Raw genomic sequence first — 17,001 nt, forward strand, 5'->3', positions numbered from 1 at the left:
AAATAACACATACCAATGTGCCACTTCAGTCCGCGCAAAACTTTAATCATGAATCTTTCGAACATAGCTGGAGCATTACATAATCCAAATGGCATCACATTAAATTCATACAGCCCGTCTGGGGTGATGAATGCCGTCTTTTCTTTATCTTCCGGGTGCATGGGGATTTGCCAATAGGCTGATCGCAGGTCAACTGAGGAAAAATAGGAGGCGGAATGTGAGCAATCAATGGTGTCATCAATACGTGGCAGGGGATACACGTCCTTCTTGGTAACTGTATTCAGCCGTCGATAATCAACACAAAATCGCCAAGTGCCATCTTTCGTTTCGACTAGAATCACAGGGGCAGCCCACGGACTAGACGATTCCTGAATGATGCCCTTGAGCAGCATGTCACGAACTGGTTCTTCGATTGTTTGGCGCTCTGATGGGGATGCACTATAAGGCTTCTGACGGATTGGATCAGCAGTCCCAGTATTGATTCGATGCTGAGTACGGGAAATGTGAATCCGCAATGCCAAGTACCGAGAGAAATCGAAAGCCACAGTATGTTTCGCCAGAACTTCCCCTAAACTGTGACGGTGATTTGGTAACCATTGGCAGGGATTTGGTAACCATGGCAAGAAAGTTTGTCTCATCTTCTTCTGAGCATGCGGTAGGCTGGAAATTCTCTGTGCTGAGCACGGCCACTGATTTAAAATTGTCTTCGTAAAAGTTGGCAAGTTTTAGACCACATGGTAATACAACAGGTTTGTTAGAGCAGTTAGTCGTCCACAAAGAAGAATTGCCATTCATGACTGAGATGATGCAGTGGGGAATCAGAATACTTTTCTTCGCACAGTTGAGGGCGAGTGGTTCAACCACAGCATCGAACGCATCACTGGCACAGCTGGAACTAACAACTTGTATAAACTCTGCTGACATTGCAGGAATGACTATGTCGTCCGAAACCGAAAGCGTGCTAGGATTGATCCGCCAATTTTCACGCAAAGCAGATTCAATTTGAGTGCTCACAGAAATGTCTCCGTTGCGAAAGTCGAGAGTGACCCCACATTTCTCCAGAAAATGGAGTCCAAGAATTACGTCATGCGTTGATCGAGCATGTACAGCGAATTCAGTTCGGAATGTGTGGCTGGCGATAACAAGATTCACGGAACAGACTCCAAGTGGGCTAAGCGGTTCGCCACCAACACCACACAGCGTTATCGCACTATCCCTAGTAAACATAATTTTACGACCAAGGCAGCTTTTAAAAGCGAGACTTATAATAGAAATGGTTGCACCTGTGTCCAACAACGACATAGCACGTACACCATCCACAAACACTTCAATTCTGTTCTTTAACACCGAAATGGGCAGAGGCATGGGTAAGCAAGAATCATTTGCGACCTCACCTCCATCGGCCGCACTCACCAGTTTCCCGGAGGTGGCGACCGTCGTCAGGAAGAAGGGGAGCGTTGTAGGCGCCGAGATGGTGGTGTCAGGCTACGGTCAGAGGCCGGTGATTCATTTCGGTTCAGCGCCATTCTGCGTTCTTGTCGGCTAGCTGTTGCTCTGTGCTCATTTCGGCCAGGTGTTCTTCTATATGAATCATCATTGCCAGCAGGAATCCTCGCACGTGAATTCGCCCATTGTCGGCGATACTGCTGGTACGGACGGCGATTGCGGCAAAAACGCGAAATGGGGCCGATCATTCCACAGGCATAACAGACTGGCGACTCACGTTCATTCGATGATTAAGGCTCATCGTCGCTTGGATTAAACGCTTCATGCTCTGGATGTGGTCGACGAGGAGGACGAGAGTGCTCGCTGTTGTAGGCGTTGATGGTAAGAGGCTGGATATTCGGGCGATGAGCTGCAGAGCATCGGGTGTTCGAAGGAGACGTAACATAGGGAGAATAACAGGTAGACGATGGGCTGTTGTCTGACGAAGAGGTGCCACTGTAGACGGGTCTGACTTCGCCCCCAATATTTTGGTGCCTCCGAAGATCTTCGCGGACGATGTGGCGAATTGTATCTGCCAGGCTTGTCGTTTCAGACACATCCACACTGGCGACAGTTGTCACATTAGGCAACGACCAAACTTCAGAATGATACGGCGTCGCTTCAAACATTCAAACGTGCGGCATTGTCGTGTTACATCAGTGGTGGTATTCAAATCCTCCTTGCAGATAAGAAAGTTCTACACGTCTTGCGCTATTCCTTTGAAGAGATGACCCACTCTGTCTTCCTCAATCATCCCAGCATCAACTATTCTGCACAGCTTGAGGACTTCTGCTATGTAAGTTGTGCAGGTCTCCCCCGGTACTTGCGCTCGTTGAGCCAGAGTCTTTTCGGCGCTCTTTTTTCGAGCATCGGCATCGCCAAATCCCGCTCTCATTTCTTCCGTGAAGCGATCCCAGGTGGTAAGAGATGCTTCATGATTGTCAAACCATGTTAGTGCAGTTTCTTCAAGAAAAAATACTGCCTTCGCCAACTTGGTGGTCGCATCCCAGCGGTTTTATTTGCTCCCCCGATTGTAGTGGGTGAGCCAGTCATCCACATCTTCTCCGGGCTTGCCATAGAAGTTCCGGTGTTCCCGATAAGGGTGTGCGGTGGTCGGATGAGTTGCTGGCGTGGGCTGCGTTGAACAATCTGCTTGCGCCATCTCCGTCTGTAGGGGGGGGGGGGGTAGCCTAGCAGTTCTTCTGCTTCGGCGAAGTAGGAGAGGTTCCGGGGTGATCTGTAGCCCGTGAACTCCACCACACTTGTTACGACGTTTATTTACACACATGTTAAGATGCGCTGGAGATTAGCACACCACAGCGCACAGACCCAGCTTCTCGTCCTCTTCTTATTCCGCCAAACCTCATCTTCCTTCAATAAAGACCGCGGGAAGTGCGTGACAATATGTAAAATCATGTTTCCAAACCTTCTACCATGAATGAAATTAAACCCGAATAGTCAGTATCCATTCATATAGCTTCTTCATAGAGTCGCCGTTAGTGGTAATGCATGAAGTGTGCATTGCCTGAAATTTCTTTCGGTAACGTGAAAAAAACCAAGGTTTCACTATGTTTCTTGGAACACGTTCAAAACAACTTCATATGAATGTGGCCTTAAGTACACATTAACATAAGAGGGGTTGGTGTATCTTATTTTACAAATCAAAGTAGTGTAGCCAGTGAGCGAAGGCGCTAAGCAATTAAGTTATTGTTGCTGAGAACGCCACTGAAAGCAATGGTGGAAGATGTTGTGTTCAGGCCAAATCTTGACAAGCCTTGTAGCATATTACTAAAAGTAAAATTATTATCTGGAGAACACAACACCGAAGATACAGCTCACGTTTAAACAAGTTCACGTAATGTTCAACCACGTACCCTTTTGTACATACTGAAAAGGCGTTCATAAAAGAAAATACAGTTGTTATTTAGAGTTCTTTTAATTCTCTCTGCAGTGCCAATTCCTACGACGACTACCAGAGAACCCTGTCAACCAGCACTACATCTTCAGGGTCCAACAAACATGGTATGCTGACCAGAATTTGTGAATAAGGTAACGCTTCAATGTTATAGCGCTATTATAAAAAGGTAACACAGGCCATTAAAAAGGCGCATTCTGCGCATACTTCACCACATAGCGGCTGCCTTATGACACCGTTCACGTAATATACAACATTACAGGGTGAAGGTTAAGCACGGATATGTAACGGTGCAATGTCCATCAGATGTAGCGCAAAATTGTGCCTGGTATTAAATTTTGCAATCTTTGTCAAAAATACATAGGCCCAAGAGCTCGCTTCTAAGCCATGTAATGGCATCTTTGCAAGCAATACCTGGATATATATATATATTGTGAGCACTGTGTGGCGCTTCATCTTCCACACTGCTGAACGTGCTGCTTCATCTTCATCCTGCTCCCTCTTGTAGAGACCCATCGTCATCGCGGAGTGTGTTTGGCTGCAGTGTGCGACCAAGGCTTCAGGTCTGTAATAAAGCCTGATTCCCCAAGTCCGACCTTCGCGTTGCCTTACACGTGGTGGAGGTGCGCCTTGATTTCCCCGCTGCTTCGTCACCTGCATCCACCTGGAGCTTCGTTCTGGCCGCCGTTTGATCCCGACCACCATCGTCATGACACAAGAGGGCCACTCCGCTATTCCGGCTGCTACCAACTCGACTCCAGCTCCCCTTGCCACTTGGACTGTCAGTAGCCGTCAGCGCGACCCTCAGATGTTCGCCGGTCTCCGCGGCGACGACGCTGATGACTGGCTCGACAGCTACGACCGGGTCAGTGCTTTCAACCGATGGGACGATTCTCTTAAATTAATTAATGTGTCCTTTTATTTGACGGATGTGGCCAAAACGTGGTTTCTAAATCATGAGTCGACGATTCCGGATTGGGCTACCTTTAAACAAAAGTTACGCCAGATTTTCTGCGCTTCTACTGTTCGCACGGAGTCCGCCAAAAAGAAGCTAGAAGCCCGACTTCAGCGGTCCAATGAGACCTATACCTCTTATATCGAAGACGTTCTCGCACTTTGTCGGCGCATAAATGCCACCATGCCAGAGGCCGAGCGGGTTCGGCACGTCCTTAAAGGTATTGGTCCACTCGCCTATAACGCCCTGGCCGTGCAGAACCCAACCACAATTGACGCCATCATATCGACTTGTCAACGCCTTGACGAACTACAGTCAATACGCCTGCAGCCTGATCCCACTTCATTTGGTTTCACTGCCGAAGCTGACCTCCGTGTGCTTATTCGCGAAATAATTCGTGAAGAGCTCTCGGCTCAAGGTAATTCGTGCCGCCCTGCATCTGAGCCACATAATTCAAGTGCCGGCCTGCGTAGCATTGTTAAAGAAGAGCTGGCCTCAATGACCCATTCCCCGCCAACATCGGTCGCTCCTACCATCCGTCAGGTGCCAACGTACGCCCAGATCACGTCCTTGCCGCCCGCAGTTGGAGCACCTACGCCACCGGCGCCTACCACTGCTCATGTCGCTGCATTGGCACCACCTGCCGCGGCGCCGACATACTACCCCAACTGGCGCCCAGCCCGCCCTGTGTGTTATTACTGCGGGTACCGAGGCCATATTTCCCGCTTCTGTCGTCGCAGGCTCCAGAATGAACGCCGCGGCTACGAATCATTTGAAGCAGACTACCCTCCTCGCTTTTCCGGCTCTAACCACCGTTCATTCCCTGATTATCCCCGACGTTCATCACCCCCGCCAGAAAGCCCCGCTCCGCCTGCTGGTTACAGGCCTTCAAGACGCCGTTCTCTTTCGCCTTTTCGCCGCTCCACCTCGCCTCTCCGTCAAGCTTCTCTGACGACCCCCCGCCTGTCGGAAAACTGACCACAGCAGTTTTGGGAGGGAAAACTGCACTCTTCGGCCATCCCAAAAATCCTCCGGAACGTCCCTGGAATATTATTTTAGTGCGGGTTGAAGGATTATCTGTTGAGGCTTTGGTTGACACGGGCGCCGCTGTTTCTGTGATACACACTGACTTGTGCTCCCGCTTGCGAAAAGTGAAAACGCCTTATGATGGACCTGAACTCCGCGGAGCTAATGGTGCAATAATTCGGCCTTCTGCAAAGTGTACTGTGCGAGTTTTTGTTGATGGTGTCCGCCACCATGTACAATTTGCCGTGATGTCACCGTGCGCTCACCCAATTATTTTAGGCTGGGATTTTCTGTCTGCCGCATCAGCCAGCATTTCGTGTCGCGACAGGGTCATTTACAGGGCGAAATAGTGTGAGCACTGTGTGGCGCTTCATCTTCCACACTGCTGAACGTGCTGCTTCATCTTCATCCTGCTCCCTCTTGTAGAGACCCATCGTCATCGCGGAGTGTGTTTGGCTGCAGTGTGCGACCAAGGCTTCAGGTCTGTAATAAAGCCTGATTCCCCAAGTCCGACCTTCGCGTTGCCTTACAATATGTATATATATATATATATATATATATATATCTCCAGGTATATATATCATCATCATCATCATCAGCCTGATTATACCCACTGCAGGGCGAAGGCCTCTCCCATATTTCTCCATTTAACCCGGTTCTGTGCAAGCTGCATCCACTTGACCCCTGCGAACTTATTAATCTCATCCGCCCACCTAACTTTCTGCCGCCCCCTGCTACGCTTTCCTTCCCTTGGAATCCAGTTTGTTACCCTCAGCGACCATCGGTTATCCTCTCTTCGCACTACATGTCCTGCCTATGTCCATTTCTTCTTCTTAATTTCTACTTGAATGTCGGTAACTTGAGTTATTTTTCTGACCCACTCTGCACGCTTTCTATCTCTTAATGTTACCCCTACCATTTTTCGTTCCATAGCCCTCTGGGTTGTTCTCAACTTAAGTAGAACTCTTTTGGTTAGCCTCCACGTTTCAGCCCCATAGGTGAGTACAGGCAAGATGCAACTGTTGTATACTTTCCTCTTGAGCGATACCGGTAAGCTGCTAGTCATAATCTGCGAGTGCTTGCCAAATGCGCTCCATCCCAATCTTATTCCTCTTGTTATTTCCTTTTCATGGTCCGGATCTGCGGTTACTACCTGTCCTAAGTAGACATATTCGTCCACTACTTCCAGTATTTCGCTACCTAATGCAAACTGCTGTTCCTTCCCGAGGCTGTTGAACATTACCTTAGTCTTCTGCCTATTGATTTTCAGGCCTACCTTTCTACTTTTCCTGTCTAGGTCAGCAATCATTATTTGCAGTTCATCCCCCGAGTTGCTTAGCAAGGCAATGTCATCAGCAAATCGCAGATTACTGAGGTATTCTCCATCTACCCTTATCCCTAACTGCTCCCATTCCAAGTCTCTGAATACTTCCTCTAAACAAGCCGTGAATAGTACTGGAGAGATTGTGTCTCCTTGCCTAACACCTTTCTTTATAGGAATTTTGTTACTTTCTTTATGCAGAACTATGGTTGCTGTGCAGCCACTATATATATCTTCCAGCACTTTCACGTACGGCTCGTCTACCCCCTGATTTCGCAATGCCTGCATCACCGCCGAGGTTTCAACTGAGTCAAATGCTTTTTCGTAATCAATGAATGCTATGTATAAGGGCTGGTTATATTCCGAACATTTTTCTATCACCTGATTGATGGTATGGATATGATCGGTAGTAGAGTACCGTTTCCGAAACCCTGCTTGATCCTTTGCTTGATTGCAGTCTAAGGTTGTCCTGATTCTATTAGCGATTATCTTAGTAAATACCTTATACGTAACAGACAGTAGGCTGATAATTTTAAGGTCCTTAGAGTCTCCTTTCTTGTGAATGAGGATAATGTTTGCATTCTTGCATGGTTCCGGTACCGTCGATGACACCAGGCACTGCGTTTACAGGGTGGCCAGTTTTTCTAGCACGATATCCCCCCCGTCCTTCAGCAAATCTGTAGTTATCTGATCCTCTCCAGCTGATTTCCCCCTTTTCATAGTTTCTAGTGCTTTCTTGACCTCGTTCTTATATATATATATATATATATATATATATATATATATATATATATATATATATATATATGATAGACAAGACGGGGATGGGATTTGTCACATCAACAAGATTTCTAACACTCGGCTCGTGTTACGGGGCTTAGAAGCATGGATCTTGAAGCAAACACTTTTGACAAAGACTACAAATGGCTCTGAATGCCTCGAATGAATCATTTTTTAAACTTCTGTACAGGGACCATAGTTCATATTTGTTTCGATTGCACAATTATTAAAAGACCAAATGAACATTTCATATTTATCACACAAGCTCTCAGCAGGCAGGAAACACTGCGCAATACTTTTTCCTAAACTTTTCAAAGCACTTGCGGTTTTAGTGCTTGGCGGCAACCCATTGAACACAACAGTGTTCTTGTCACTTCAGTAGTGCACGGCTTTTCCATCGCTTCGGATAACTGATTTCTTTCTGATGCTTATGACTGTAATAAAATAGCAAAAAGCGGGACCTGTCAATATAGAAGCTATAGCCACAGCAAAGTTACTCGGCGAGCCGTGTCACTTAATGAAATTTCAGCAATATTTCTCCTCATCATGAAGATTGCTTCTCACATATTTGTGACAGTATTCGAAAGACAGAATTGAGATGAACCTTGCATGCGAATTGTTGAAGGTTTTCGAAAGTCTTTCGGTCGCCTGCAGACCCGAGTATTACAGCTTTTGCGACGACTTTGGCGCCGACGACATGAACATAACAGCGCGAACGTTTTGACATAACGCAGGACATTGCGGGCGCAAGGGTCCCAGCGGGGTGTAAACTGATTGATTTAGTATATTTTGTTTTTCTCCTTTTTGTATTCACTTAGCTGTTGATATCTGCTCAGTATTTCTCAAAAACACGAATTGCAGACCAATAGTCATACCTAAATTGTCTTAGCTCAAAAAGGAATAAGAAAATAATTGGAATTCAGCTAGTATTAAACAAATATGACACTCAACTAGGCTTGCAAAGTAGTGTCATTTTACTAAGAGTTACTTCTATACGGATAAAACAGCGACCCTATATTCGGACACCAAAATGCAATAGCAAAAGTAAGAGGGGAGCCGAGTACACTTTGATGGGACTCTTATTTCTTGAACATGAGTGCGCCGATACCTGTAAAAGATAAAACAATTATCATGATTTAGCCCTGGTACTTCACCAAACGCCTTTTCATGTGCATGAGGAACAAAATGAATTCAGATGCTCTATCCGCATTCCTGGTGTCGGTGCGTGCACGGTGAATAGAATTATGGTCAACGGAATACCATTGGACTGAACTCGGCCGTCTAGTTCGACTCGTGTTAGCCATGCTTAGGACTGATATTGTCCTAAGCATGGCCAATCATCTGCATTCGACCTCTGGTCAGCGACTACCACTGACGCAACGGCAGCTTCTCTAGTTTCCGGGCCCGGTAGGTGCGTGCAGGAGACAGTATTGGCCCATGCATGCGCCAACAGTGGCTAGAGGTTGGTCAAGTCGGCATTGCATCCATGGTACTTGCTGGCCTGGATAGCCCTTGAATGCACCAAATTTTACCAATGCATCACTCATGATCTGCCCGTGATTCACTTTATGGAGACCAAAGCTTTGATGGTATTCGAATCTTGTTTGCCTTTGTTTTACGCAGGCGAATTTTGGGCTGTACAGCCCTCGCAAAAGCAACTGTTTCTCTATTAATGGGAAACCTTTGTTATTTAAATATCGGGCATATATTTCCATTGCCGTCATTTTGAGCGCAAATTCGTCAGTGTAGCTTTGGCAAGCGGTAGTTCACAGGCAGCATGGTCCAGCAGTGATACCTTCATCAGTTCAGGCAACACTATGAGAACATGTGATATGGCAAGGGTTACCAGCTACACCTTTTTTCAGTTGGTGGGTGTGTCAGTAACCCTGCGTCTAGGACCCTCGGCGATAAGCTAGACAAGCTGCTATACAGCCGAGTCCTTAGGGCTCAGCAAAGCGAGGCATTATAGTTACCTATAGGCTCAGTGGTCTTTGAAGTATCCGCCTGCTTATAAACTGTAATATAAAGACTGTGCGAGATTCCACGCTTCAAAAGGTTAGTGATGAAGCGATTCGCTGTGTTTTTATACGCGAAAACTCTGCAAGAGGAGCTAGAGACTGGATTCATTGATGCTATAGCGTCATGCCATGCAAGGTGAGCTAAGGCGGTTACTAAATATATGTACTCTGCTGTCTTCGTTAGTTCTCTTGCTACAATAAGAAATGCAAGAAAACTACTCTACATTGTTTGCTGCAAAACTGGTTATTCTCATAACCGTATGCTTAGAAATACTACGAAATGAATATTGCAATAAAAGACAAAGTGATTAGTTTGTTCTGGTAGGGACGATCTGTTTCTATAGCAGCGAAGAATCAGTGGCATATCGAAGAAACAAACGAGCTCTGCACTTCAGCCGTCAACGTGCACACTTATCAAAGAACGCATGTACGCAATTGTTTTCACGTGAGTATTTCTAGCAACAAGAACTTCAAAAATTACATTAAACGACAATAAAGAAGCTGTTACTGTTCAACCTACTATTTATTCAGAGAGCTCAGTATAAAGCTATACTACACATCTAATGTGCAGTGAGTTCTTGCGGCGCTAATAGTTCTGTAAATGGCCAAGGGAAGAGTTGAAATGAGCAGAAGCAAATGATCTGAAAACATAAGCTTGTATGTGAAGGAACTTTTTAACTCCCGCGTGCTTGAAGGTTCGCATTGGCTCGCTTTGCCTCGTTAACCTCCGAAACTACGAGCGATAAAATCAGTCTCAACTTTCGGATATTTAAACGTGATGGGTTCCTTGGACGATCTCAGTTTTTTTTCACCATACTGATTGCAGTCTGAATTTGCGCATTTAACGTGCATGGCGAATTTCGCATTAAGCTTTGCGTTTGCTCATACTACTGGCCTAATTCACGGTGCCCCGCGAACAAACTCTTTTCTTCATATTTAGTGTGAACGATGATTGAGCTGGCTGGTATATGGCTTGTCGTGCAAGATATTCTCAGTGTGTCCAACCTTAATGAATGAAGCATCTTATTAGAAATTAAAAAAAATAAATTGGATTCGGGACAAAGCGCTTTATATTTACAATATCAGTTAATGCAATTCAAAGTAAATCTAGCCAGTTTAGACATCTGAGAATAGATTTGAAAGGACAGCCATATGGGAATTGTGATAGAGCGTTAAATAATTTCTATAACCTCTTCATATGTTGGCACTAACGGAAGTCAACTGGTGAATATGGTGAATGAATGGTACAGAAAATTGCCGCATATTAGCGGCTTGCCAGCAAGCCTGCGCGCAACTGCACAGACAAAAGTGCAGTTTGATATCTGTAGGCACCCGCTGGTTAGATGCAGAATTTTTTTCGATATCCTAGACGGCGGTACCAGTGAAATAGAAGTCAGCTTTATTACGTATAGACGAGTACTTAGTATCATACCTTAGTGCTTCTACGGGGATTAACAACCGTCACACCACGCTTTTCTTGTCCCTTAATTCATTATATGCTCATAGCTACCTCTTCAGTCCCGGTAGGAACGTAAAATAAGCGTTCCTTTTGTGTGTTGTTAATCAAAAAACATGATAATTTTCAAAATTTTTCGTACTGCTTGCATGACCCTTTTTAGCTTTCAAACGTGTGAAATAAACGTTAGATATTTGTTTTTCTTTTAGAAGCCTGTGGGATGCTCATATTGGTGTAACGAACGGCCAAGAAGGATGCCTACGAATACAGAATGCTACGTAAGTCTATCTTTTACCCCAAATACAATTTCAAAAATTTACCAGTAAAGAGTTTTTCTTTGAACATCCTTACGCCTCATTGATCGTGTATATATAATACAAGGTTATTAAGAACCTTTCGTATTTCTTTATTTTTTGGCATATACCGTGGCAAAAAAAAAACCTTGCGCACGATTTGGGAGTCCTTTCTACGCGCAGATGTGATTTGGATTCCTGTTTAAATTTAACACATTTGTATCTGTCATGTATTCTTGGAGTAGCATCCCGAGCCATTTCTTATCCCAATTTAGCCATGATATTGATTACTTAAAACCAATGAGTCATCACCCAACCTTAGCAGGCGAAAAATGTTGACCTCCCAATTTGCTAAATCTATACATTCAAATTTCGCGATACGAAAAGAAAAAGAGAGAATATGGTTTTGTTATTTCTCTGCCCATTTTCGGCGACCACAAAGTTGAAGGGTAATAGCGCAGAAAACAATGTGACTGAGAAAACAATTGAAATCAATGTTTTACCATTTACATGCACAAGAAAGTCTGCGCTCAGTACGGAAGGAGAAGTTTGATACTACATTTGCATTATCTGCCGCGCCGATGGAGACTCTCGCAAGTCGACTACCGGGAGACACATATGCCCAATGGTGCCAGACCTAGCTGTAGAGCCCGGTAGCGTTCGTTTTCGAAACAGGTCTATATAGAACGCAGTTTCGAGGTCCATTCCTCACTGCCTTTGTCGTTGCCAGTGGTGTTCCAGCTTTTATAGTCGATGAACAATAGCGCTTCTAGAAAGCCCATCGCGTTGAGCAATCAGTATGCCGAAGTCCTTTTTTAGCTCTTGCAAGCGAAATAACACCTTCAGAATACATAAAACAACTATTGCCAAGTCACGTCAGGCGCAAATAAATTATGCATATTTCTATCCTTTTTCTATATTTTGTGGTCACCACGACTCGCCGCAGCCTGCCGGTTTTTTATGACTTTCAGGTGGCGGAAGAGCGGGGAAAGAAATTGTGATTTTGTAGTGCTGTTCTTTTTGTCTTTGTTTCATCTGAGGCAAATACTTCGATTATCGTAGCCGGGATCTTATGAGCCTTAAGCGCCAGTATCGACCAATCAAAGAGTGCCAACAACAGCTCGAAACAGATGCATGGCACAGAACATGTGTGACGCTCGGCCGCGAACCCGGTCTTAAAAGGCTGTGGCGAATTCTACGAAGCCTGCTGGGAAAAAAGAAAACGAATCACCCCTGGCAGAGCTGTTCCTGCGCGAGAACCTTGCTGCACTCGAAGAAAATGTGGTCCACACGTTCTTCTCACATGCTTCTCAGATACCCACTTCGCCACTGCCGTCAATCACGATTGAGAACACAATAATGGAACTTGCAAACCCATTTACATCTGGCGAGCAATTGGCAGCACTAGCCCACGGCAAACCAAAATCGACCCCAGGATACGACGGAGTAACTAGGCAGGAGCTCAAAAACATTAGCAACGAAGCACAAGATCAGTTTTTAACTATCATAAACGATTCATGGGAATCCAGAGTGGTGCCAGGTGCACTCCAAGCTATCATAGATATACCCCATACCGAAATCAGCGAAGTACCACACAAAACCTGAGAACCTACGGCCAATAGCTCGGCCAATAGCTGAGAACCTACGGCCAATGGGCAAACCAAAATCGACCCCAGGATACGACGGAGTAACTAGGCAGGAGCTCAAAAACATTAGCAACGAAGCACAAGATCAGTTTTTAACTATCATAAACGATTCATGGGAATCCAGAGTGGTGCCAGGTGCACTCCAAGCTATCATAGATATACCCCATACCGAAATCAGCGAAGTACCACACAAAACCTGAGAACCTCACAAGAGTTGGACTGTGAAAAAGGCTGACCGCCGAGGAATTGACGCGTTTGAATTGTGGTGCTGGCGAAGACTCTTGAGAGTTCCTTGGACTGCCAGAAGATCAAATCAGTCGATATTGTCGACCTAAACCCTGAGTGCTCATTCGAGGGTCAAATTCAAAAGTTAAATCTCAGCTACTTTGGTCATCTGATGAGAAGAGAAGAGTCGCTGGAGAAAGATTTGATGTTGGGAAAGGTTGAGGGTCGCCGGAGAAGGGATAGGCAGCGAACGCGATGGTTAGATGGCATCCTCGAGGCACTGCAGATGAAGTTATGTGATGTTAGGAAGATAATGAGAGACCAGAAAGTGTGGCGTGACATGGTCCATAGGATCACGAAGAGTCGGACATGACTGTACGACTGAACTGAACTGAACTGAACCACACAAAACCAGAGAACCTACGGCCAATAGCTCTCACGTCAACCATTTGCATGTAGATTGAGCGAATGATAGCCGCAAAAATACAGAATTATATCGAATCCGAACAACCTGGGTTGCATCCATCTCAGCCAGGATTCCGTCCGAGTATGGGCACTCATGATTGCCTTTGGCTGCTCCGCAGGTTAATCAACCGCAGGTCTTGCAAACAGACACCAGATTACATCTTCGTGGTTGATGTGCACAAAGCATTCGACAATGCAAACCAACAGGTAATCCTACAAGAATTAGCAAAATATATCCCCGACTAAAAGCCTACAATTGGATATGCAGTTTCCTTCAAAGCAGACCTATTAGGCTTCATGGCAAAGCATCGAAATTGAGCCCAAGAACCTATTACTTCGATAGGGGCGTGCCCCATGGCTTTATCCTCGGCCCTTTGCTATTTAACCTGGCCATGACCCGAGTAGCAGAAGCGCTCGAGAGAGACACTTCGGCCTGCTACACCGTCTACGCAGATGATGTCACTATATGAACAGACGCAGGGGATTACCCAAATAAAGGGGCCAGGCAGACCGACCTACAAGCAGCAATTTTCAGCCTTAGTCACAGTTTAGAAGCATTGGGGCTACAGCTCTCGCCTGAAAAGGCACAACTCATAAGCATTGATGGCAAGAATTCCACAAGCGCCAAAACGCAGATTACATTGCATCTTGGACAACATAACATCACGTCTGCAAAAGGGCAGGCAAAAAATTTGGGGCACAGATTTTAGGTTGAAACAGTCGTCATAAATGGATTCATGCATTGCAAAGCAACTGAACTCAGATGTTGCGAATGATTCGCCGGAGTTCAAACAAGTACGGTGAAGCCCGGCAAACGTCGTGCCAAACACAGTCTAGAGCGGTTGCTGTCGGCAGGATTCTGTACGGGGCACCTATGTATGCGTTTTCTCATCACGACGTTAAAGACATCGAAAAGCTACACAGGGCCACTCTGCACCATTGCTGGGCTTCCTAAGCACACGAGGAATGACGACCTAATTAAGCTGGTCAGCATACCACCCATACAAGACATTATAAGAGAAGCAAAAATAAGAATGCGATTCCGACTCGAAAACACGACGCAAGGGAAGCAGGTCATGGCATGGGACAACCTAATCAACACTACTCCAAGGCACCTGAGGACAGACACTTCACCCCCGTGGGAGGCGTCGGTAATCGCACTAAGGCCACAACGACCTATTAGTAGGCGGTACGGGGTGGCTAGGCACCTTTTAGAACAGAGAACTGCCTTTACAAGACCGCTGAATACAATAAACGTCTACACTGACGCTGCAATATGAAATGAAAGGGTGAGTGTGGCATGGGTGTGTATGCCACCGCCCGACACAACGGACAGTACACGTGCCACCTACCTGGAAGAACAATTTTACACGCAGAGTTGCTTGCATAATGGGGAGCTATAAACACCATTACGACACTTGCAGTAAAAAATACATTCAATGGATATCGAGTTTTAATCAATTCATATGCAGCGATTGCAGAGCTGTCGGCACCAACTACAAACGACGCAGTGGCCAAGGACCTCTGAAAGAGGCTGAAGCGAATGCGGAAAGTTGGAATAGAAATTAAATTTATGTGTACACCGGGACATACTGGCACAGACGGGGGAAACGCAGCCGCGCAAGCGGGTGGGCTTGTTCAAAGGTACAATGCCTCATACCCCAACTCCATGCCTAAGCCGATAGAATTGAATCCTTACCAAACAATGCCCACCTAAGGCTCCCATGACAGATCCATAATGCACTATGTACGCATGAAACGTAAACGCGACAGCAAGCTTAATTTATATGAAGCGACACCAACGCCGGTATTGGATAACACGAAAGGGCTCACTCGACCACAAGATACATTTCTCAACAAAGCAATACCAAAGGCAGCTTAAACACAACACATACTTGGCAAGTGGTTTCTCGGAAGACACGAAACACTCAAACACAACATATGCACCCACTGTCACGAACAGTGTACAGCAGACCTAAAACACCTCATATGGCAATTATTTTCACGAGGAAGAAGCAAAATTACGTATATTCCACACGACGAAATGCCCATCCTTGCAGATCAAATTCTATCAACCACCGCAATACAACATTTCATTGCTACATACGGCATTGAGAGTGGCCTGCTTCAAGTAGTGTGAGAAAGGTCGACTTACAGCGCAAAGATCGGCCGCATGGCAATCAACAAGCAACGGCTTGAAAAATCGTGAAGACGAAGCTACACTCCCATCCCTCTACCCAAACAGCGGCTGAGAGCCATCCCTTCCTTTAAATAAAGGCTTCATCCGTTGCTCGTGTATTTTGCCTTTTTATTTGCTTGTTCAGTTGCACTCTGTCAGCTTCGGTCGTTTTTTGGTTCTCTGTATATGGCTGGAGAAACCTAAAGTTGAATCTTTCAATTGTACTATATTGCCTGTTTCTAATATTGAGACAAGCCGGCTAAATTACACTATATATATTATTCACTCTCTTAATATTAATCTTTTTCCTCTCATGCAATGCCATGTTTAACTAAAAAAACAAATATTTACTCCATGTACACAGCAGACAAAACCTCTAAAGACGTGTATATATATATATATATATATATATATATATATATATATATATATATATATATATATATATATATATAAAATACCTGTCATAACATGATCCAATTGAGAATATGTATTCAGTTGCAGTTTTCTCGGCGCTTGCTTACCGCTGAGTTTTGTGCTTGTTTTTTAGGTCATCACAGTACAAGCAGCCAAGAATATGGTGAGACACAATGCCTACAGCTGCCGACTTGGTAATTGCAATTCAGTTGGAGATTGCGTGCCTACTATATACAACGAAACGTGTGTTCGTGTGGGAGATTTTAAGTTCTAAGAATAAAACTTTGCAAAAAAAACAGTCTTCATTTTTTTATTATCGTATGTGTAAAAAAACTGCAGCAAAATAGAACAAACATTTGTAATATCTGGAGAGGTTTGACATAGTAAAAATGGGTTGGGGGCAACCTGTTTGCGCATTCTGAATTGCCTTTTTCATATAGCTCGTCTACATCCTGCCAATATGCGTATTATCATCGCGAATTTCAAGGTTTCGAGTTAGTGAAGTGCATTCTCGCCGTTCATTAAGTCAACGTATAGGGAGCGGTATACTCAGCAGTATTTATAGAGCCAGAGGGAAGACATACTGCTTTTGTTTTTGCTGAGTCAAAGGCGCTTTCCTTACATACACACACTACATGTTCGGGGTTTGACATAAAGCGGACAAAGGTACAAAATAACGTAAACAACTATTGCTCTATAAAACAAAGGGCTATCATTTTGTAACTTGATTCTGATGAGGCATTTATTGGGCATGTAAGAAGGATAAATGATGAAGTTTTAGTATTCATTTACGGGGCGCGTTTGCTTGGTTAAGCTTTTG

At 45.0% G+C, this 17,001-nt stretch overlaps 1 protein-coding gene across 25 annotated transcripts in view; it reads left to right on the forward strand.

Moving 5' to 3' along the window:
* LOC146195028 (uncharacterized) overlaps positions 1 to 16,494 on the forward strand; it is a 413,834-nt gene extending 397,340 nt beyond the window's left edge. For all 25 annotated transcript variants that reach the window (XM_084597638.1, XM_084597655.1, XM_084597631.1 and 22 more), the window contains 3 exons: positions 3,437 to 3,507; positions 11,166 to 11,234; positions 16,315 to 16,494. In XM_084597638.1, coding sequence (XP_084453764.1) covers positions 3,437 to 3,507; positions 11,166 to 11,234; positions 16,315 to 16,455 — 281 coding nt within the window. In that variant the 3' untranslated portion in view covers positions 16,456 to 16,494. The remainder of the gene's footprint in view (positions 1 to 3,436; positions 3,508 to 11,165; positions 11,235 to 16,314) is intronic.
* Positions 16,495 to 17,001: the final 507 nt, after the last annotated feature.

This window comes from Amblyomma maculatum, chromosome 3 (genome assembly GCF_055883805.1).
Source record: "Amblyomma maculatum isolate TAMU_Amacu chromosome 3, ASM5588380v1, whole genome shotgun sequence".
Taxonomy (NCBI): Eukaryota; Metazoa; Arthropoda; class Arachnida; order Ixodida; family Ixodidae; genus Amblyomma; species Amblyomma maculatum.